At 37.9% G+C, this 22992-nt stretch overlaps 1 protein-coding gene across 1 annotated transcript in view; it reads left to right on the top strand.

Moving 5' to 3' along the window:
* cfap46 (cilia and flagella associated protein 46) overlaps nucleotides 1–22992 on the top strand; it is a gene marked incomplete at both ends in the record, with an annotated part of 110750 nt that overhangs the window by 45786 nt on the left and 41972 nt on the right. Inside the window, 14 exons of the mRNA XM_079248731.1 lie at nucleotides 122–239; nucleotides 1708–1837; nucleotides 2364–2488; nucleotides 4147–4262; nucleotides 5662–5774; nucleotides 8980–9192; nucleotides 9940–10141; nucleotides 14270–14422; nucleotides 19556–19666; nucleotides 20515–20696; nucleotides 20979–21110; nucleotides 21192–21354; nucleotides 22083–22170; nucleotides 22712–22850. Coding sequence (XP_079104857.1) covers nucleotides 122–239; nucleotides 1708–1837; nucleotides 2364–2488; nucleotides 4147–4262; nucleotides 5662–5774; nucleotides 8980–9192; nucleotides 9940–10141; nucleotides 14270–14422; nucleotides 19556–19666; nucleotides 20515–20696; nucleotides 20979–21110; nucleotides 21192–21354; nucleotides 22083–22170; nucleotides 22712–22850 — 1985 coding nt within the window. The remainder of the gene's footprint in view (nucleotides 1–121; nucleotides 240–1707; nucleotides 1838–2363; nucleotides 2489–4146; nucleotides 4263–5661; nucleotides 5775–8979; nucleotides 9193–9939; nucleotides 10142–14269; nucleotides 14423–19555; nucleotides 19667–20514; nucleotides 20697–20978; nucleotides 21111–21191; nucleotides 21355–22082; nucleotides 22171–22711; nucleotides 22851–22992) is intronic.

Here is a 22992-nt window from a genome sequence, read left to right as displayed (position 1 = left end):
TGTAATAAGTTAACTTTAAATTTCATTCTGCTGTGCTTGAGCGCAGATGCCTAGAGGACTGTAAGAAAAGTGGCTGGCTGCAAATTAATTCTGACATCCAACCCTTCTGTGTCTTTTTCAGACCAGGGATGTGGCGCCTGGAGATAATACAGACACTCGTCCTGTTCTGGTCTCTGTGGGTCTTCTTTTGGCTCCTCATGATTTTCAATTGGTGCTGGATGCAGACGACGTCTCGAAAAGTACAGATGCTTTATTCTTGCTTTCATTTTCCATTAAAGTACTTTAGTGTTTTTGTCTTGTGTAAATAGCTTGAAACACAGAAAAATAGTTACTCTCTGTGTTTCACTGTTGTCATTAAAGAAATAGACAGCAAGAGAAATTCTGTCTTTCTGTGATAAAATGCAGCATCTCCACTGTGTTCTGTACTTGAAGATAAACATCGTGTTTGGTTAGATGATAGACGCCTTCAGGATGTTAATGTTGTATTTACGATGAGGCATTTACCGAGTGGTTTTTATCCTCTGTCCTCGTTTGCTGTTTTGCTCATCATTTGGTCATTTTGCTGTTGAGATCCACTCTGCCCAGCTCTGCCTCATATTGTGCCTTTCTTTGAGCTTGTTGTGGAATTTTTTCAACTCTGTATTTTGCAGGGGGGGGGTTGTTTGTTTTTCTGTTTCTTTGAAGTTCACTTAATAAGTTTTGCTTCACTAATACCTTAAGAAAGTATTTTGTATTATTGAATAATAAATATTTACTTTGTAGCATCACTTTTAGAGTGTGTAGTCGATGCCAGATAAATCCCACAGATCTGTGCAGAATGTACCCTCGTTTACATGTAGAATGCACCTCAAGGCTGCAGCATGAGCCAATTAAAGTGCCAGTAAGCATGCTCTCATTACACACAGATTGAGTGCAAAGCCGCAAACCAGTACTTTTGTACATTCTCGAGTGCATACAGTAAATTTGTCCCTTAGTGTCTAAATGTTGACAGAAAAAGTGACAAGTATCAATCTTATCTGTTAGCTTTTGTGCATTTTATGTGAGAGACAGCTTTCCAAGTGTCTTTTTTAGTGAAGCCCCATCAACTGTGTGGAGTGAATCATGTAGCAGAAGGGCCTGAGCTTTGGGAGAGGCTTTGATCTCTGACTCATTGCAAGCTCCTCGGTCCACAGCATCCGATGAACATTCATCAGTCCTAATGACCCAGGGAAGAATTTGGCTTTGACAGCTAGTCAAAGGGCTTCTTCCTCAAGCATGGGTTAAAAGCTTTGGTCCTTAGAGGCGCCTCTTGTTTTCGTCAATGAACCTAAAGTATTCTCCGAGACGAAGACACTTAATCATTGTGCTCCTTGCTTCAAAGCCAGCACACAACGTAACCTCTGAGACTAAAGGAGTTAAAAAACGAGTTGTTTGCATCTTGCTGCATTTTTGTATTGTTCCTCAGGTGTTTATCAGTAAGAGGTGTATAGATTTTTCCACTCCCTTTCTGAATATATTTTTTTCTTGTATCCAATTTGTTTCATTGTCTATCTCGTTTATAGGGATAGGCATTAAAAACTATGGCTCACACATACATTCTCACTATGCATTATGTTCTTTAATCTACAGGAAACTGTCTTCTTTATTCATCATTTATACACAACACAAAAGCTTTTCCAATTCTAATTAAGTTTGACTCATTCATGCAGCACTTCATCTTTTGTGCAGTTCCCAAAGGCAATCTTGGATCTGAACCAGCAACTGAGCTTGCTGCTAAGGCTCAGCATCACTCCACATGTGTGCAGAAAGTGGGTGCACACTTGACCAGACAAGGCAAGGACAAAGACAGTACAGAGAGGTGTGTGTTTAGGATTTTCTTACATTAATTCTGACTATGCAAGTCAGTATAAGACAGATTTTTTTCTTTATTTTGGCCAATGCAAAGTAATTCTATTAGTTGTCACACTCCCTTGAATCCAATCTGGAAAACTTCCTGTATAATCAGGCTTTTATGGCTTGTTGAATTTATTACTCCATACTTTTACTGAACATTAGATACCAATGACTGTTTAATCTATTGGTCCTGTCTGCAGATAAAAATTCTTGAGTGACTATAAGAGTCTGTACCCATTATTTACTCTGCATTGTTGATTGCCGCTATGCCTGCCCTGATGACTACTTTCAAAGTGTGCACATCAGAAATTACAGACTCATTCTCCGTGAGCAAAAAGGAAATGTCATGACTTTGGAGGAGTTTAATTTATCACTCATGATACTGAAAATAAACATTCATCATGTACATCGTGAAACTACAAACCTTTCGAAGGACCAAACCTTCGAAAAGGAATCCAATTTAAGTTTTGTTTCAATTTTGGCTGTTTCAGGGCCAGGTTGTGGGCAACACTAGCAAAGATAGCCAGGAAGAAGGAAGTCTGGGATGTATGCCGAGCTGCCTGTCGATTCTGCCTGCTGTATGATGATGGAAGCTGGAAGATTTCCAAGACTGACAGTAAGAGGAGATGATTAAGATAAATGGAAAAGGCTGTGATGGAAAAATAACACATACAATATTACATTTTGCCATGAATTATTTCATAAATGCAACAAAAATCCAAAATGCAAAAAAAAATAGTAAAAATACTAAATACACCCTTATTACTTCAATAGGAATTTAGAAGGTATGTATCAGCTGGATGTTAATCAGATGCACTTGATTAAATGATCACCATAAAATGTGGGCAACTGGAGCATTCAGGTGTGTGATTGTGCTGCCAGCCTAACTGGTAAGATCCATTCTTAAACAATTTAGCATCCATCACACTAGATTGGAAGAAAATATACACAAGACTTTTGGCAATCTTTCCAGGAGTCTGCATCCAAGTTCACCTTAAAGTCAGACTTTGCAGTGACTTTGCAAAAACACAAGAGCTACATCTCAGACCCTACATACCTCAGATTGCACGCTCAATGTTGTTGGTCATGACAGAACAACTACACAAAAGAAAAGCTTTTTCTCTGTTAAGTTACCATGGCAACACAGCTAAGGCATTTAAAGCTGCACATTCATTTGACCAACCTGATTGGTTATAATGCATATGACCTTGTGGGGAGAATAGCAGACACCATATCAACTGCTGAGCACAGTTGTGAAGGGATTATTATTTGAACTTGTCTAGTTGCCACGTGACCCTGGTGCTTTGCTGAAACTGGGTCATACAATACAATAATGTACTCAGATATAGCTTCAAATGTACAAATGAATGGCTTAAAGACAAGCATAAAGGTGTTGCAATGACTCAGCAAAACCTGAGCAAAACCTAATCAGGATGCTACAAAGGTTGGACAAAGGCACTCAATAACTAACTAATCCCATAAACCTCAATAAGATAAAGAAAGTATCAAGAAAAGTGGGTCAGAATTATACCATAATACCATGTGAGAGATTGGTAATGCCATACTTTAAAGATGTAAGTGTTTTGCAATTACTGGTATGTAGGGGTAAAGATGGGCAAAGAAATGGCTTCAAATGCCAAGCTCAGTTGTAAATGGATGGTGGCCATAAGTTGCCAAAATTCTTCCAAATATAAACTTGCTTTCATATGCAAGTGGCCCCAGGTGCAGCCATGACATGAGTACAGGTAACTGAAAAACTGTTTGGGTGCTGATCCCATACAGTGCTCTAGCACTTATCAAACAAATCCAGGACTGCAGTTTTAAAGCTCAGTCGAGCATATCGACACCGAGCAGTTTGTCCAGTCCTATGCACTACAGTCAAAATGGTGGCACAAATATTAAAGCTGCCATATATGTGGGCAAGTAGAAATTAGCTGATATATAAGAAAATGGAAAACATGAAAATCAAATGAACAACAGTTATTTATCTAAGGTGATTAGATGCCATTAGAAACACATAGTTAATAATTTTTTCAATTTTTGCCCTGTGTGTAACACTACCTCTGAATTTTGAAAGTTTATTGTATCTGAAGTTTTATTTTGCTAATTTCAAGTAATGACTGTATTTAAAAGGGTCTGGTTACTTTTAATGTGATTGTAATAAAATAGTTCTTTCTACTACAGAAAAGATAGTTAAGTAGACAGCAGCAGTAGTGATGTTTGTTCTAGTTGTAGTCTCCTCTATTCATATCTGATTATATCTGTTTCTTCCAGAATGCAGATGTTCAGAGGAAGAAAGCAGTGCACCATGTTGTCACTGTCGCAGTGGAAGCCAAACTTGTGTACATTTGCTTCGCCTTTTAGCAGAAATTTGCTTTATCAATGCAGAGGTATGTTCTTACAAACGTATGTCTTCTGCAACACACAGACACATAATTAAACTCTTGGGGCCTTACAGCTGAATCATGTTAACACTAATTCCCCTTCACACTGATGATGTGCAGCTTAAAGAGCCAAGCTTGTCTTGTAGTGTTTGACTGTTTTAACCAAATCCACTCCTTTTTACTGTCATCAGCCCAAGCACAATCCCACCTTGTTTGTATTATATTTACAAGAAGTTTTTGTCAATAACTAAATTGCCTTTTTCTGTAGCATTTCTTATGACATAATTAAGCTCTTGACACTCTTCCCTGATTTTGCTGACTGAACACTTTGTGCAGAAAATCCTATCTTCCCAACACAATGTTTATGTGCCTTTGTAAGCACAGACTTTCATTATTCAGGACGGTGGCTGGTGTAATTTCATCAGACACAAACTTTTTTTTTTTTTAAAGTTTTTATATATATATATATATATATATATATATATATATATATATATATATATATATATATATATATATATAATGAAATCTGTTCAGATTATTTCTTTTTTTCTCTAGATGAGACAGAGCAGGCCATGCTTGCATTGTGACCCCTTTTCCATTATTGAAGATAATGTGCATTATTTACAAAACTGGGATAGTATAGACGTATTAATTTGTGTTTTCCACTCTAGTAGGTTTTAACTTAAAATATAAATTAATGCTTTTGTTGTTATTGTGATCACAAACACTTTTGGACTTGTAAAGATCATGGATTTTTTCACTTCAGTGGATTTTTTAAAATATAAAATTAGGAACAAACAGCACATGGAGTATTACACATGCATAATGGAATTTTTACCAAGCCCGTGAGGTTGGTTGGAGTTTGGCTGGACTCAGAAGTCGTAGGGCTTGTCCTATGAGCTTGTCTTATTGTGTAATCTCACATCCCATCAAGCCGGCAGCCTCAAGTCTTTATTAACTCTATAGAGATGTTAACTTGACAGCACTTTGAAGAAAATGAAGACAACTATGCACAGCAACGACATGACCTTGCCATAAGTGACATGCATAGCAGCCTTTCCCCTTGCTTCTTTCATGTATCTCTCCCTTTGTTCTGTGACACATGGACATATTTTTTTGTGAATTGGATTATAGTTCATTAATTTAAAGTTACCTTTCTCGCAGCCTGATGATGACGACCAGCTCCTCTAGTCTTACCTAAGTCATTTGCCTTTGCAGTAAAAAGCTAATCAGTCATTTCTGTTTTTGTCTTTGATCTGTACAGCGAGCTTTAATGCCTCTAGAGTACCCGTCATTCCCAGAGCGGGAATTTGCCTCTTGTTATTATGAAGTTTTCATAACAAGATGTCACCTCTAATATCGTCTTTGATTTTGACATATGAATTTATTCCGTCTTGCTCAGGCCACTATCCAAAAGCTGTTAACAGAAGGAGTGCAGCTTAACGACCCAGCTGTCCCACTACAGATGGGATGGGTGGGTTTGCCTGAAGACAATCCACACTGGGCTATTTACAGGTGAAAACAAAATATGCCCACACATGTAGGCATCAGAAACATGTTGCATTTTTGTGTCCCATGGTAGAAAACTGTCTGATCCAACAAGACATTGCTATAGGGGACAGTGCGGTAAATTAAACCTTATGTTACATACACTTTCCTATGGACAAGGAGCAGTTTTACAGGTATAAGAAAAAGTTTTTTTGTTTTTTTCCAGGATTTCTCCTATAAAGGACTTGGTAATAACATGCCAATAATAACGACCGTTTAAAATATGGTTCAATTTACCCCACATTATGTTGTCAATACTATGCAATCTGGTGTCACTGAGACTTTGCCTAACATGTTGATGGAACCCATCTTGAAAATTTAAATATAACATGAATACATATTATGCTATTTTATTTCTGAAATCAAATATAATATCTGCTGATCTGTGTTGATTCCTTTCTAAATATTAGAATGACATGTTCAGAAAATATAAACCAAGCAGAGCTCTTTGATCCAAAGACTCAGGTCAACCAGCCCAGACCAGAGTCCAGATTAAACATGGAGAAGCAGCATTTAGCTGTCATGCTGCAAACATGTGGAACAAACTGACAGTGAGGATTACACTCACCAAACATAAACATTTTTAAATCCAGGTTAAAAACATTTCTTTTCTCATGCACCTATGCATGAAATCTGCACAGCAGCTTTTGATTTAATTTGTTTGTAATTATTTTAATATAATTGATTATTTTATTGTGATTTTGCTATTTGTGTCTGCTTTTTACACCATCTGTAATGCTTTTAATGTTTTATGTAAAACATTTTAAATTGTCTTGTTCATAACCTTGCCTTGCCTATATTCCGAGAACAATATGTGATGAATTTCCATTCATCAGGTGAAAAAAATGAAAGCAGGATTAGAACTTCCATCCATTCAGCTTTTAATGGTACTTTATACAGATTTCTTTCCTGTAAATTCTCTAAGTCTCAATTATTAGCTTGATGGTTTAGCTGAACAGGGCAAAGCTTTAACTAAAGAAAGTATTGTCCAGATTATGTGTTTTTATTTTCTGTCTTGTAACAACCAGGACAGACTGAACAGACTCAACAGGACAGACTGAACTGCTCTGGGCTTAATAGCCTCAGTATTATCTGCTCTACTTACCACTCGCTTGCTCTCTTTTTGCTCTTTTGTTTTCCTTTCTTTTGTCAGGGGCAGATAGAAACCCTATCTTAATTTTGATAACCCTTCTGTTTTCTATGTGTTTGCATCAGACACACTGCTGCAACAAACCTTAGAGGAGTTCTGCTCTGGCCGACCATTATCATTGCAAATTCGCCATTGTCTTGGTTCTATGACGAGTCAAAGTTGGTCAACCCCCTGGAAAACCCCTACGGCTTAAAGAGCCAAGGATTTGTCTGCTGGCCTCCGGTGCCTCTGCACGTTGCTATTCCGTGTTTTTAGATACAAACAACCACAGACTTTTGAAAAAACTAACTACGTTAACAAACATTAAAATAATGAAGAATGTTAATTTATTAATGTGCTATTTTCCAACACCAATTTTTCTTGCTTATGAATCTGAGCTGGGTTAACGAATAAGTCTGTTTCTTTCAACTGCTCTGATGGACCATTGACATTAGCAACTGCACACCATCCATTCAGCCCCAGTTTGTGTTTTTTGTTTGGTTGTTTTATTTTTATTTTCTTGTCATATCTTTCCTATGAATGTTAAAACATTAGAAGAAAATAATTTTTTTTTTTAGTAAAATTGAACAAGTTTAGTTCAATGTTTCATTTAAATAGAAACACTTGTGTTTTAAGATGTAGCATCAAGCTAACAGTATGGGTTGCACTACAATACAACATATATGCTAAAAATTCTCACATCCAGTCCTGATTTCTGAGATTGAGCTTGAAATGATATTTCAGCAATTAGCAGCTGCTCCTTAGTGTTACAGTTTTGTAATATTCTTAACTTGGGGGCTTATGATTATATTGTAATTGTCCCATTAGAATAATTAACCCTGCAACATGCTAATCGTTAGGATTTACTATAATGAGGAGATGAGGTGAAAAATAGAAATAATCCCCTGGGTTTTCTGTTCAACACATCAGCTAATGATCTGATTGCTCCAGGGAATTAGTTTGTTTTATGGATGCCTTCTAGCTGTTTATTTATGCAAAGTTATCATGAGAAATCAAATAAAAATTGTAGTGTAATACAAGTGTGTCATTGATACAACATGCAACCAGCAAAGAGATACAGCTTTTTTACAAACTGACACAATTTAGTCTTAATTAAACATCCTTGACATGTTTTGGTCAAAATAACTCAGACTGTAAAGTCTCATTAATATACAGCTTCATTGAAGCAAACCATTTTCGGTCATTCATGAGTGACCCACATGACTTCACTTCAAATTCTATTTTCCTCAGGCTCTTTCTCTTTTAATACCTGTAGTAGTCAATAGTCATTGGACCATGTTATTATTATAGCACGAGCATGTTATTATTATAGCACGAGATACCATATAGTAACCATATAGTATAGCCTGAGTAACTAGGAGCACACTTCCCAATGATATTTGCAAAAAGCAAGGGCAAAAAGAGTTTTGACTTTTCATTTCCTCAGTACAGCTGATGCATTAATCATCTGAAGTTGAAGTTGGGCAAAGATAAAGATAGAGGAAGTTGAATAAGTTTGTGGGGTGGCATAAGTTCACCCTGCAATTCTCACATTTTCAGACATAGGGGGTTGGTTGTTACTCGTACACCTGAAGCACAGGAAAAAGGGGGACCCCCCCCCCCCTCCCCCATTTGGTTTGGTTGAAAGGAAACACCTTTAAAAGTTTAATTTAAACTTAAAGTGGGGCTGCAGCCAGTTAAAGGTTTCCTCTTCTGAAACATTCACTTATGTGCTTCAGTGAATGAAAAAGTAGTCAGAGGCTTTACACATCTTGCAATGAAAGTGTTAAGTGAAACATTTTTAAATGTAAAATAACTAATAAATGAACATTACAATTTATGGAGATGGACCCAACTGTTACCAATCTGCCTGCAATAAAGGGTTAGCTTAATTTTTACATGGTAAACATAGTGTGTTTTAGTTTTCTTCTTTTATGCTGTACTGCTATTGAGATTGACTAAGTAGTCTTTACACTCTCTCTAACGCGTAGACTCTATTTTCCCTTTCCAACTCTTCTTTGTATCTTTGGCTCTTTCACCCAGAGACTGGATCCAAGCTCTGTCTGCCTACGCCACCTCCAACTTCTTACGGGCAGGAGAGCTCGGAGAAGAGATCGGGGAGCCGTGGGTGGTAGCAAATGCTGCCATTTACCTGTGGAACTATAATAGCCACCTACTGGCAGCTGGGAAATTCCAACTCCTGCTTCCGACCTTACAGAGTCTTGTGGAAATGCTCCGAAAGACAAAGGACATTGGGTTGTGCAATTTTTTAAATGACAGTGCTATTTTATCCCATGAAACATTAATCATACCAAATAAGACAGTTCAGGTGTTTGGACCTGGTGACATCAAATTTGTTTTGCTTCAGCACTAAAAATAGAACAATCTGCTTCAACAACAATGATGTGGTAAAAATTTGTGCTTGCCGTTAATGAGAACTTTAATCTTTCATAAGTTTATTATTTAAAAGTTGTCAGCATTGAGAAATACAAAACGGGGCTATTTCGAGACTGATGACTGCAGTTTTGAAATTATTCAGTGGGCTTTGATAGACTTTCATCAGCCCAGCAGTCATTTTTACAACTTCCTGCTGGGTTTACAAACTCTTTCTATCCAGGTAAAATTTAAAAGGGATTATATGTCAAAGCTAACAACAACACAAGCTGCATTTATCCCCAGAAAATAATATTTTAAGCCCAGGGAAGTTCATTTATAAAAGTCCATGTCAACAGTTACTTTGTGGCACTGTAGCTCACTCAGAACATGTAGCAATTTTAACCCAGCTTTTTGTTTTCAACCTAAGACATTAGTCTTAGGTTGAAAACATGTGAATGCCCATGTGAATTTTGCTGTACTGATATGTGACAGCACTGAGGAAACAAATGTGCTTTAAGTCTTGCTATTTTTAGGAAGAACCAAAATATGTGTAGTCTTCAAAACTTTATAATTTCTTGATCTCAAAGATGTCAATGTGCGGTGTATTCTTTGTGTTGTGTTTCTCAGCAACCGTGCCTTGTGTGTTCTGCTGTGCAATGCTGTGGCTCGGGGACTGATGCAGCCTCTGTCTGAAAGACAAAGTGCTGGGCCTGCTCTGACTGGAGACAAGGGGAAAAAAGGAACTGAGAAGGGAGTGGAAAAGGCTGCCAGTGCCCATGGGGTACTTACAGACCCTGCTGCTTTGCAGGATGCCCACAAGGCATTAGAGGTATGTCAATTTGTGTATACTGAGGCGTAGTGAGGCCGCTGATACCTCTCTATGACTGTGCAAGTCCACATATTAAATAGGTGTGGGTATCTGCAAATTTTCACCTGTTTCAAGACATTTGTGAATCAAATTGAAGGTTATATTTTAGGGTAAGCCAAAATAAAGGTAAAGATGAAAGCATGTCACAGTAACATGTCGTTAAACCTGTGAAATGTAAATTTTACTTTTGTTGTCTTAAAAGTTCCTATATAAACACAACTTTAAAATAAATAGTGATTCCAAAACCAGTGTTGATTGAACCTGTTTTTGATGAAGATAAGAGACAGTAATAATATTGAAGGAGCAGTCCAGATCAGGTTACTTTATGTTAGTGCTGGGCAACAGAAATGTTCAACTGAGATCAATAGCACATGCTGTCATTTCCAGCAGTTTGAGTTTTATAGCTGCGTAAACCTGCCTTTCTTTGAAAAACAGACAACAAAATATATGATTTCCAGCTATCAGATGTGATTTCTTGCTGTAACAAACAGGACGAGAATCTCAGCACTTACTCATGCTGATGGAAAGTCAGTTGTTTAATGACCTTTTAAAACTTCAAAATGTAAAATAAAGATATTCTATAGAAATAAAGAAGTATCGGGCTTCACACTTTCCAAAGAAACTTGGTGAAACAAGTGCAGTATATCTGGAACTTGTTTTCAGTGAGCATGTTCTTCTATCTGCAGGCAGGAAAGAATCACACAACAATGTTTCATATCAGTGCACTAACCCCAAATGTTTTCAATGGCAGAGTTGTGTAATGATTGCTGACCCAAGCCACTGCCCACCCTTTTCACCTGTGCTTTGTCTGTACTTGTAATCAGAGCCAGTAAACAACAAACTTTGAACAAACTGCATTATGAAATATTCACTTATTCATTCATTTTCTATGCTGTTTAATCCAATTGAAGGTTGCGGTATACTGATGCCTGTCCCAGCGACAGGCAGGGTACACCTTTGACCGGTCGCCAGTCCATCGCAGAGCCATAAGCATTGGCATTAATTACTTTATTCATTATTGCAGGTAGATTTGTTTAGATGACATGCTTACTTTACATGCAAACTTCTAATAAAATGCAAAATGGAATAACACACAGGGTTTCTACAGGGTTTTAAAAAGTCTTGAATTTACAAATTTGCATTTGATACCTTTAAAAGTCCTTAAATTTGCCGATTTTTTGATAAATTAAAATGGTAGGTCTGAAATTGTCTGTGTAAAGTTATACACTGTATTGCAATAAAATGTGCTGAGGAAATGTTGGAGCTGCAAAGTGCCGGTAGTGAATTTATTTCCCTGCCATTCCAGCCCAACCATTATATTGAAATTAGGAATCAATTCTTACTGACTTTGCGGGGAGAAATTATTGGGGCACAGAATTAACCTAACACACATATGAATCTTTTATTTATACATGAAAGAAAACTACCTGACAGTGACTTGAAAATTGGATTTTGTGAGTAAATTGGGAAAATGTTCCCTTGACATTATATCACTAAACAAGGCGTCAATCCCGGCATGGTTGGCAGGGGTGGAGAACTCATTCGAAGCTCAGTGCACCTTGTGCAAGAAGAGCATCAAACCAGGAATGATGGGGATCAAAGCTTTGGAAGGCTTTGGCAAGCAACCTCTGTGTTTATGTATAAGGGAGGGGTGCCCAGCTCTGATCCTCGAGGGCCACAATCCTATAGGTTTTTGATGTAACACATCTGACTCAAACTAATCAGTCATTGTACAGAACTTAATTCGCTGTTGGATCCATTTAATGGAAGCCAGATGTGTTGGTACAGGGATACATTGAAAATCAGCAGGACAGCGGCCCTCAAGGACCAATTTTGGGCCCCCTTAGTCTAGGGTGTCATGTATAGGTATCTAGCAGACAGCATCGGGCAGTGTGACGAGTTCAGTAATAACATCAACTTAAGTCAACCACCGCACAACATTTGGCCACGCCCCAACCCTAAAACTTAAACACTGTTGCCAAATGATTTTGACATTGTCAATTATCATCATTACCAAACTCAGACCCTTGACTTTACACCAGTCACTGGTAATATCAACAAATGTATGTTTCGAAATTTCACAAGTAATTTATTTTGAAAATTAAATGGAACTAAATTTTTTCAAAGTCGTCCTAAGAAGGTCTTAAAAAGTCGTACATTTAACTTGAAAAAACCTGTAGGACTCCTGTACACAATGAACCCAAAAAGTAAACAACAAAAGAACAAAAAATCTACTGAAGACTTCAACAATTTAAAATGTTTGTTTTATTGTTTTAAATAATGACTCCTATGTTGTTTCATGATATATTTAATGACTCAGAATTTCAAAGTAAAAAGTTCATCTTTGTGTGTAGGTGACGGAAATCATTCAGAAAAGAAGCTGTAATTGTCTGGTTTACAAGGATGTTGGTCGGAGCATCAATTCCCCAATCAATCCAGATGACCATAGAATTGTTTAGGCCATACCTTTCCTACAAAGGAGAGACTGAACCATGAAAACAGGGAAAAGATCAAATCAGTTCAACAGAAGTATGATGAAACATACTCATTTTGTTGTGTTTTGTCGAAAATAGGATATCTTCTTTTGGGGTTTTTGGGTGCATGATGTAATAAACATGCATGAAACATTCATGGTACTGCAGATAGTCAAAACACATTTCAGTGAAAATCACTGCCGTCAGCCTTGTTCTTTTGAGACTGATTGTGGAGTTTTGAGCTGTTTCTTTCTGATCTGTCTGCTGTAGAAAAAAGCCACAGTTTAAAGCAGGAATGATGGACTTTAACATTTTAAATCTGGGGTCTGAAGTTGAAATACCCTCTCCTCCCAAATGTAGATCTATTGATGGTGTGTGCCACAAGTGAGTTACATCCTTAAAGATGTTACTCTGTGCTCAGAAAAGAATTTCAGTTTATAAATATACATAAAATCACCTGACAGCAAAGATAAACATGTTTTACTGCTGATGTAGCTTTACCTTGTCATACTCACATGTCACCAGTATTGCTCTCATTCACTGCCAGCAGGGGAAGGCAAAAGCTCAAAACCAGGAGTCTCATAGATCATAGATAACTTTTAATCTCTAAGATCTCTTGTTTTCAGTTTTCTACAGATAATAACTTGTTTTTTAAGAAAATCTCCCCTCTTCTTTATGGTCTTTTGGAAATACACTTCATGTTGTGATTGATAACATGTTGGCAGCAAAAAGCTGCTAGAAATGTTTTCCTTTTATATTTTGAAAGCATAAAATCGAGTTGTACTTTTGCTTTATGACACAATATTAATATTTCATAAAGATAATGTGTACACCAGCACAGTACATAAGCACACTAAGCAAGCAAAACATTTATGTTGTGATTTTTCAGTAGAAAACATGTACTGTATGTGGACCTGTGTTTTAGAAGAATCATTTTAGGAAGGCTCAATTCTCCCTCAGTGGAACAGCTTGACAGATATTGAAGCATAACATCATTCTAAGGAAAGATTTTGCTATATTGCACATGTGATTTATCAAGCTTGCACACACATGAAAACACACTTGCATGTAGCTTTCATGACTTGGTTTTCCTTTGCTAGCAGTGTCTGATATCTCTGTCTTCTTTGTTGCCAATTAAACCCTTTTTCTTTCCCACTTTTTATTTTAAGGCGCCACCATGAATATATGCACTAAGTTAAGATGAAAGACTTAATTGTTGAATTATTAACTAAATTTTGTGGTGTCTGCTTCCTTTTTGAAGGAAAGATAGGAAATTATACTTTGCCAGATGTTTTTACACACAATATATAGTCAGATACCTTGTGTGACTTAAGCACAGTCTTGCTGAATTTTCCGTGGCTAAATGGCCTTGGGCGAGGACAAATCCAGGACATGTTGACTTCTACACGTGTCACATTGTACATTATATCACATAGACTATATGACTCACCTTTTTTTCTTTTCTTTAGTTTTAGAAAAAGTTCATTGACTTTCTGATTATAGTAAGGACATTTAAGTCAAACTATAAATAGAACTGTGCTTCTGAGACTGTTTATAATATGAGGCATCCTTCCTAGTATATCCCTTTATTACTGTTCTATTCGCTTTCTTCCAGCTATGTGACTATGCCTTCCGCATATCCAGCTGCCACATCAGCGGGGAGACCATCCCAATCGCGGTGAGAAAACAAGTGTTAACAACATGGGTGCAGATCAAGAAGCTTTTGCAACAGCAAATTGGCTCAAAATTGGACGTATTCATAAATGAGGTACCTGTTGCACTGTTTGTATTATTCTTATCCAGATTTATATGTGTGTGTTTACCAAAAGTCGTTTACTCTTTAACATAAGGAACATCTTACTTTATAATTAACTGTATACATTGCATACTTTGAAATGTATAGCGACACAAACAGCAGACTGTTATTATAAGAACTTCATTGGCTATTTGATGTCTAAGTCAAATATGGGATAATTTGCAACTGGTGTGATGCATATAAGAAGAGGGGTGGGTAATGTATTTAAAGTGGACTAGTATGACTTGAAACAAGACATGAAGTTCCTTCCCATGTTACATAACTAAGATTGCTTCAAAACTATGACATCAGTCATTCAGACGTCAGTATAGCGTCACTAGTAAGTAAGTTAACTAAGTAAATCTTTATTTATATAGCACCTTTCAAGAAAAAAAATCACAAAGCGCCTCCCAACAACACACAAATTTTAAAACAACATAAAACATTAAGGAAAACATAAAAACAAAACTAAGTAAAGGCAAGATTTAAAAGATGTGTCTTCAGCTGTTTTTTAAAAGAGATCACTGACTCAGATGATCTCAGGCTGAGAGAAAGGGAGTTCCACAAAGAGGAGGCCACTGCTGCAAAGGCTCTGTCACCTTTTGTTTTAATCCACGTAACAGCCAGCAGACCCTGGTCAGCAGATCTCAAGGACCTGCTGAGAATGTAAGGCTTTAAAAATCCCTAATATAGCCTGGAGCTTGGTTGTGTAGGACTCTATAAGTTAGAATCAGGATTTTGAAGCTGGGTGACAGAGCTGAATTTTGACGATAGGAAGTAGCCTTGCAGCTGAAGACGGACTAGCAATTTTTTGTTTAGGCAAGAAAAGGTGGAATTGCAGTGGTCGAGTGTGGAGGAGATAAAGGCATGGACAATAATCTCCTACTCAGATGGTGAAACAATGGGTCTTAGCTTGGCAATGTTCCTCAGATGATAAAAACAGGAATGGACAAGCGACTTTGTCTAAGGAAAGTGCAGGGTCCATGATTACACCGAGGTTCTTCACTGATGGCTTAATAAAAGGGGCAAGAGGGCCGAGACTCTCAGCTATTTTAGGAAAATATTTGTCTGGAGAGCAAACAAGAACTTCAGCTTTTGTTTAATTTAGTTGAAGAAAATTTTCACTCAACCATCTCTTGACAGCATCCAGACACCCAAGTAAAAACTAAATCTTAAAAAAAATCTGAGGTTTAAAAGAAATATACAGCTGGATATCATCAGCATAACAATGATAAGAGATATCTTTAAAAGAGCCTATAATGTCCTGCAAAGGGAGCAAATATAAAATGAACAATAACAGACCCAGAACGGACCCCTGTGGGACGCTCAAGAGATGAAGGTGACAACTTAAACTTTGCAGCCACAGAGAATAATCTAACTTAGAGGTAAGAAGAGAACAGTTTAAGTGCAGATCCGGATACCACAACCCAGTGTTTCAGTCTGTCTAGCAGAACCTAATGATCTAGTGTGTCAAAAGCTGAGGTCAAGTACAGCAACAATAACACGGAGCAATGACCTGTATCACTCTGCGTCAGAGGTGAAAGGTAAAAACAAGATCCAAAGTAACGTGTGAGTTCAGACACATGGTGAGTAAAATGAAAATAATCCATGACAATGATAAAACATCTAGCAAAGAGGTCAGAGTCATCATCAACATGAATATTAAAATCTCCAACTATAACTAAGCTGGACAGCTTCATAGTGGAAGATAAAAAGTCACTAAACTCATATGAAAACCGACTCTTTGGACCAGGTGGACAATAGACAACAGCACAGTAAAAAGGTTTTCTTATCACTTTAAGCAGCAGCAGTTTAAATGAGGCAAAGTGTCCAATGTTCACTGTGCGACAAGAAAAACGGCTCCTAAAAACCACAGCGACTCCGCCTCCGCGGCCAGATGTCCGAGGCTGACCGATGAAGGAGTAACGAGGTGGGCAAAGTTTGATGAGGTATGGATAGTCCGAAGTGCACTGCCAGGTTTCAGTCAGAAAGAGAAAGTCCAGATTTTTAGATGGAATAAAATCATTAAACAAGAAAGATTTATTAGAGGCAGATCACATTAAGGAGCACCATGTTCAGAGGGGCAGGAGCCTGGTTTGTAACGGAGACAGCTGAAGATTAGATCCTTGATCCTCGGATAATCCACTCAGAACAGGTAACTGAGACCAGGCAGGTGAAGAGCCCGGATGGACACTCTGCAAGTAGGATGGCCTCAGGAATCCAGACCCTGTATATCCAGACCGGAATGCAGAAAAAGTGCTCTCTCCCACGGAAAGTGACCGAGCATATTTGATCAGAATCGCTCGGCGACGCTGACCGGACACCCCACGCTTCCAAAGCAGCCTGATCATCACCTAGACACCAGCTCTTTTTCCTTTCTTCCTCCGTGGTCTGCGTGATCCAGAATGCACACTTGAGACACCAGATGAGAAACCAGCCTCAGGGAGCAGTGAACGAAGAACACCAGCAGGGGGAGATGAGGTATCCATTCTGATCGTACAGGATTCAATACATAAAAGTGTATGGCGATCATAAACTATAGCAGCAAAAACTTGATTAAAACTAAGCAGTAAAAGCAATGCCGAAAACAGCAGAACAGCTGATACAGAGACAGAGAGCAGCGAAGCTAGACACAGGCGCCATCATGCATCGTTCAACAAGGGAGGTATAACACAGAAGCACTGTTCCAGTTAGTTTTCTCACAACATGGAATTATTTTTTTACGTTCTAAAAAAAAAAAAATTCCTCGGCACTGCTGATCGCAGGCCAAACTGCTGCTGTGTTTGCTGAATATTGCAGTTCAAACAGCAATTTCTTTTCCCATACAAGCCAGTTCAGAATCCCAGGAGGTCAGCTGATCCCTGACATTATTGGACAAACGAAGAGATGATATCTGTTGTAAACTGTTATTGTTGGAGAGCATTCCAAACTGACACATGCCTAGTTGTCATCACATTATCAGAAAGCAGGACTGCCTTAAAGAAGGATTTATACTGGAGGCAAGTTGCTTCAGTTTTATCAGTAATCGTTTGACCGATGTTGGTATTGATTGTATGTTAGTGTCTGAAAAAGACATGTACATGTAGCAAAAAAACAGAATTGATCCCAGCTCTGCAAGACTTCCTATCCTGCACTGCATTGATGGATTCATCAAACTTTACTAAGTTAATAACAACACATTAACAAAATCTGCCAAAGCTCCATAGATATTTTCTACCTGCTTTCACTCTTCTCAGCATTACATCTGAATCCTTTAGTAACATTTTATATGTTTGCATGAAGAGTATGTCAGTGAAAGAAGCTTATCTTGAGTTGATTTACTGTTTAACCTCATTTCTTTCAACTTTCTTTTACTTTTGTTCATTGGGAACAAGGCATACCACACTGTTTAAAGAATTGTATGAAAAGTAAATATATTATTAAGTTAGATAAATTCTTTTGAAGTTCTGATTCATTTTCAGTGATAAGATTCAGTTGACTGTGGATAAAAAGTTTCAGTTATATAACCTGTCAAAGTACTGCATTTTTTCCTGATGTAGCCACGGTGTTCAAAATGTACACCAAAGCTAATATCAAACCCTTTCATGCAATTATTTTCATCTTCATTTTGAGGGGCTGTCATGTTTTTTATATCCATACTAAGACAAAAAAAAGAAGCTAAAAGGGAAGAATTGTGTTATAATTATATCATATTCTAAATGTATCTTGGATTACAGACCATATATGGTTCTTCTCTACTATGCTTATGGCACTTTGGACTTAGACACAGCTGCTTAATATCAGTAAGATCAGGCCTGCCCTAGTAGCAGCTTTGTGCCTACTGTTGTGTGATCATCTCTTGTCCCAATTGTACAACTTTATAATGGGATAGAATAACTGGGAAAACAGCATCACAGTTTTGCTGTTTAATGATAAAGTTTCTACAATCTTAAACCTGTTTGTCAGCCCAGAATTTCCTACCTAATACTATCACCTTTAACCACATGCATTTGGAGTTTTGGATGAAGGAAGTGTCTTTCTTTATAATATTGAAGGATGCAGTGTTTTTTTTTTTTTTTTTTAAAAACAGGAAATTAAACCAGTAACAAACTGGGTCTGTATGTAATTGGAATTCCTCCTTTAACATCATTAAAGGCCAGCTCAACTGTGTTTGGTTAAAAAAAAACATTGGCCTCCATATTCCACTTTTTTTTTTACAACTTTTAGTCCAGTGTCCTCTCTCTCCAAGGTGCTTGTTAACCTCAGTAGTTGCAACATGATCATCTTTCTGTTGGCTTTTTTCATACCACTTTTTGTTATTAAGAACAAAGTACAGTGCAGTAAACAATGTCTGCAGCATTCTAGAAACTAATACTCATGCCCAAGCCAATGCAGGCAAACTCATAAGGTGAAAACTGCAGCAAATACAACACATGCAAAAGAGAACAGAAATTAGTGGTTTAAAAAAAATCACCAAAATGTCTCTACTCATAGAAAAGCTGTTTTCCAATTAAATATACAAAATTCCAATATGTCAAGAAAGCTAAATTTACTAAGCTGATCATTTTCCACCACATGCTATACGTTTTTGTCAGAGACTGACATTGTGAAACTTTTAATGAAGACTGACCCAGTTGCCTTTCTCACTAAGAACTTGTACTATCTCACTGTGTCTGCATATCTACTTTGGGATTCCTGAGTGTGCCAAGGACCACCTCAGGGTTACCAAAAATAAAATGGTGCTGATCTCTCCTGCCCCTGCCAGCTAGCTCAACTGGGAAAAGCCAAAAACTATCTCATGTGGAAAACATAAATTACCTCCCAAATTACAAATACAAGCTTACCAAGCACTCTGATTTGCTACTTCTGCTCCTAGATGGAGGGAAGGAGAGATAACCCTTTATAGACTCAACTCACTAACTCCAGCTGCTTGCCACTCAGCTTATTGTGCTGAAGTTGGCAACATGAAACAAAACAGTAATTCTGGATCTAACATCTGGTCTTTTGAAAGGGCCTCTTGAAATTTTGGGAATTATCAATGTCTTTTGTACAGATAATTCTGCTGTGCATCCAGCAGAGCGCCGGGATGAAGTTTTCAGAACGCTTGCTTTGTTTTCCCATTCACAGTGTGAAAATGATGAAGTGTCTTCGACGACTCGTGTGCTTGTCGGAGTGGAGATGCTCCAGTGCAGTCGGAACCCTGGGCATATGGAGTTCTCCGTTCCCAGTCTCTCAGCAGTATGTACCATTCTGTGTGTGTTTTCCTACCGTAGCTGAGGTCCAGATGGCAGCAGCAGACGCCACAATGACCTCTGAGCCCACTGAGCCCGTCTACATCGAATCATGTGTCAATATAGAGAAATAGTGTGCCCACTTTTATCATGATGCTTTGGTCTCATTATCACAGATAGCTTTGGCTTGAGATGGCCTGTCCATTTTGTCCACTGAGAATAGCACTGTGACAGTTTGAGCCTTTTGTCTTTTCCCACCACCCCCTTTCATCTTTCTTCATCCTTTGGTTGTCTCTTTTCACCTTTATGCTGTTTGCCCATTTTCACTCTCACTACGCTCAGCTCATCTTTTGAATCTGTTCTAGTTTTCTTCTAACACACCCTGCCTCCCTGCTTGTCCTCTTCTGTCTTTAATTTTCCCTCAACCTCTCATTTTTACATTGATATTTTGCTCTTCTTCTTATACCTACTGCTATATCCTTATCACCTTAATATGTTGAATGTAAATTCCTTCACTTTTATTCCACCTCTTTGCTTTCTGATATTTTTCCTTTGCTTCTTCCTCCTTTATTTCCTCTCCTTTTCCCTTTCATCTCATTTGTCATTGTTCCTCTCTCTGCTCCTTCAGTGTCTTTGGGTTTTCCCACATCTCCTCTTCTGAGCTTGCCTAGCTTAACCCCTCCTCTGCCTTACCCCTTTCTTGTTTTGATTCTCTCTCCTCCTTGCCTCTCCCGTTTCCCGCCCTACCTCATCTTTTCATCTTTTCTCACACTCCCCAGTCCTAACCCTCCTTTCCTCTTACCACCTCCATTTTCTTTCCTGACCATTTTTTTTCCACCCTCTCCTCCTATAAAGCTGGTGAGCTTGGCATCTGAGTGCAGCTGGTCCGACGCTGTGGTGGAGTTGCAGGTGTGGTGCCAGCTGGCTGCCTTCTGCCACCATGTCAAGGACCACAGCTTGGTGTTGCACTGCACCCGGAGCGCTCTGCAGTTGGGAGAAACAGCGGCGAAGAGTCTCAACGCCACACCCTGTGTTTTGTATGTTTAGTTATAAGTTATTTAAACAAAAAGACAATTTTATAAAACTCGAGTTGATCTGTCTTTTCTCAAACACATGCACACATAAGAATGTGTTTGCTTTGCAGTAGGTAGGTGATATAAGTGGTTCTGAGGAGCAAGTGACATCTTGTGCACACAGACGAGAACTGCACTCATTATGAATGAGGAAGTTTACTCACTTTTTCATGTAAAGTTAAAGAGTTGGTACAGTTTAGTTGATTCATTATCAAACTGAATGACTTAAATTCCTTTTTTCTGTAGGTACGGCCCAACTGCAGTGAATGAGATGCTGAGCAGCGCAGCCTGTTTGAGAGGTTTGAGCTTAGTCCACGAGTCCAGTGGAGATCTAGATACTTACAAAGAGGCTTTGAAAGTTCTTCTGTCCGGTGTCAGGTGGTGTTTAGCATGGACTGATATATGAACTAAATCCTGAGGCTTAGCTTTTATCTGACTTTCTTCATCTCTTGTCCATAGCTTTGCAGAGAAAGCTGACAATCGAGCTCTATGTGTCACAGCCGCTGTGCATTACTGGAATTCTTGTCTGCCTCTAACACAGAGCCCAGAGGAAAGATGGCAGCTCAGAGAGCACCTGGAGAAGATCCTTAATGCCCTTGTTCACACCACCAAACATGAAAGCGTACGAATCCACAATTGAATATTTAAAAAGCATTTTTCACATTGCTTTTTGTCGACTTTGATCCAGTCGGGGGATTTTCTCCATTGTTGACAGGAATCTGTTTTTCTGCACCTGGCCTACATACATATATATAAAATGAGATTTGCATAAAACTGCCACCCTGGATTTCTGTGATGTTGTACAACTTGGCGTTATTAATGCTGAAACTTCACACCAGAGCAGAAGAATGCCACCAGAACCACAAAGGTTATTCTGCTTTACAGTGGGATGTGTTAAAGCTGCTTCCCATCTGAAAAATACTCAGGATTTATCTACTGCTAACAGAACCAAAGTTCACCTCAAAGAAAAAAAAAACTAGATGTAAAATAAAAGAGCTGAAAGGAAGCAAAGACTGACCTTTTGTGTCCTTTTCATAGCTTCCCTTTTTTTTTTTTTTTTTTTTTTAAAAATGCCCTTCAATTCTTAAAGTTTGTTTTGGAGGCTGTCAAGTTGAGAAAAATGGTGTCAAAGTTTCTAAACTTACTCTTTTGTCTTTAATTAATGCTAAAGTTCCTGAAAGTTTCTTAATATGCTGCAAGGAGAACTTTGGGGTGTGTTTAATTATGCGAAAACATCTCTCCTGCCAGGGGGATAAACAGTCATTCAGCTGCAAAATAACTTAAAATGTATAATTAAAGGCAACTCATGTGAGGACTCATGATGTTCATCTGTGGTGCTTTTTCCTGCAGTACTTAACAGTGTTCATGATGGACTGCAAGTGTAAGCACCAACTGTTGGTGCTTGCTAAACTGGGAATGGAACATTTTATGTACAAAGGTACTTCAGGGTGCTTTTCATAATGCATTAAAATCTTTAGAAAAATTGCAAAAAAAAAAAAAAAAAAGACCATTAAAAAATAAAGTTCTTAAATAATTTTAAAAATACAAACACACCAGTCTTATTTCTGACTTGTGACTTTTCACTCTTGTTGCTGTGAAAATCAGCAATGTCAGTATGAGCCCATCTTCCATTGCTGCCACTAACCTCTGGTGCTACAACACACCTTTTACTTGTTTGTGTTGAAATGTTAAGCCTTTTCCTCTTTGATTTCAGAATCAGAGCAAATTGAAAAGATTACTTCCATTAAGGACATTGCCTAAAGAAATTGCTACACATGGAGCAAGAAGTAAGTGCTTAAAGGACCATGATGTTGTTCATGTGTTAAAAGACCTTCTGGCTACATGGTAGCTCTCCATATCATCTAATAGGGAATTAAACTGACCTTTGTCTGTCTCGTTGAATGATTTCATTTCTAATCAACAATGATATCAAAAGTATAAAGACGCTTGATTATCATTTCAATGTGTTTGATGTTTAGAAGAGGAACAGGAGCTAGCCTTGAGAACAGCCATTTACAGTTTGTTGTTCCACATCCACACTGATAAAGGAGACTTTGAAAGTGCCCTGCAGCTACTGGACAAAGCTGTAAGAGAAATGCCTCGTTCCCAGCATCGCCTGTAAGTGAAAGAAAACCTAAATAAGTTAAGTCAAAGAGATGATAGATGGGTTAGAAAGATACATATATATATATATATATATATATATATATATATATATATATATATATATATATACAGGCGGACATTTTATTATTCTCTC

Source organism: Telmatherina bonti (assembly GCF_933228915.1).
Source record: "Telmatherina bonti genome assembly, chromosome: 11".
Classification (NCBI taxonomy): domain Eukaryota; kingdom Metazoa; phylum Chordata; class Actinopteri; order Atheriniformes; family Telmatherinidae; genus Telmatherina; species Telmatherina bonti.
This window is presented reverse-complemented; position numbering and strand designations above follow the sequence as displayed.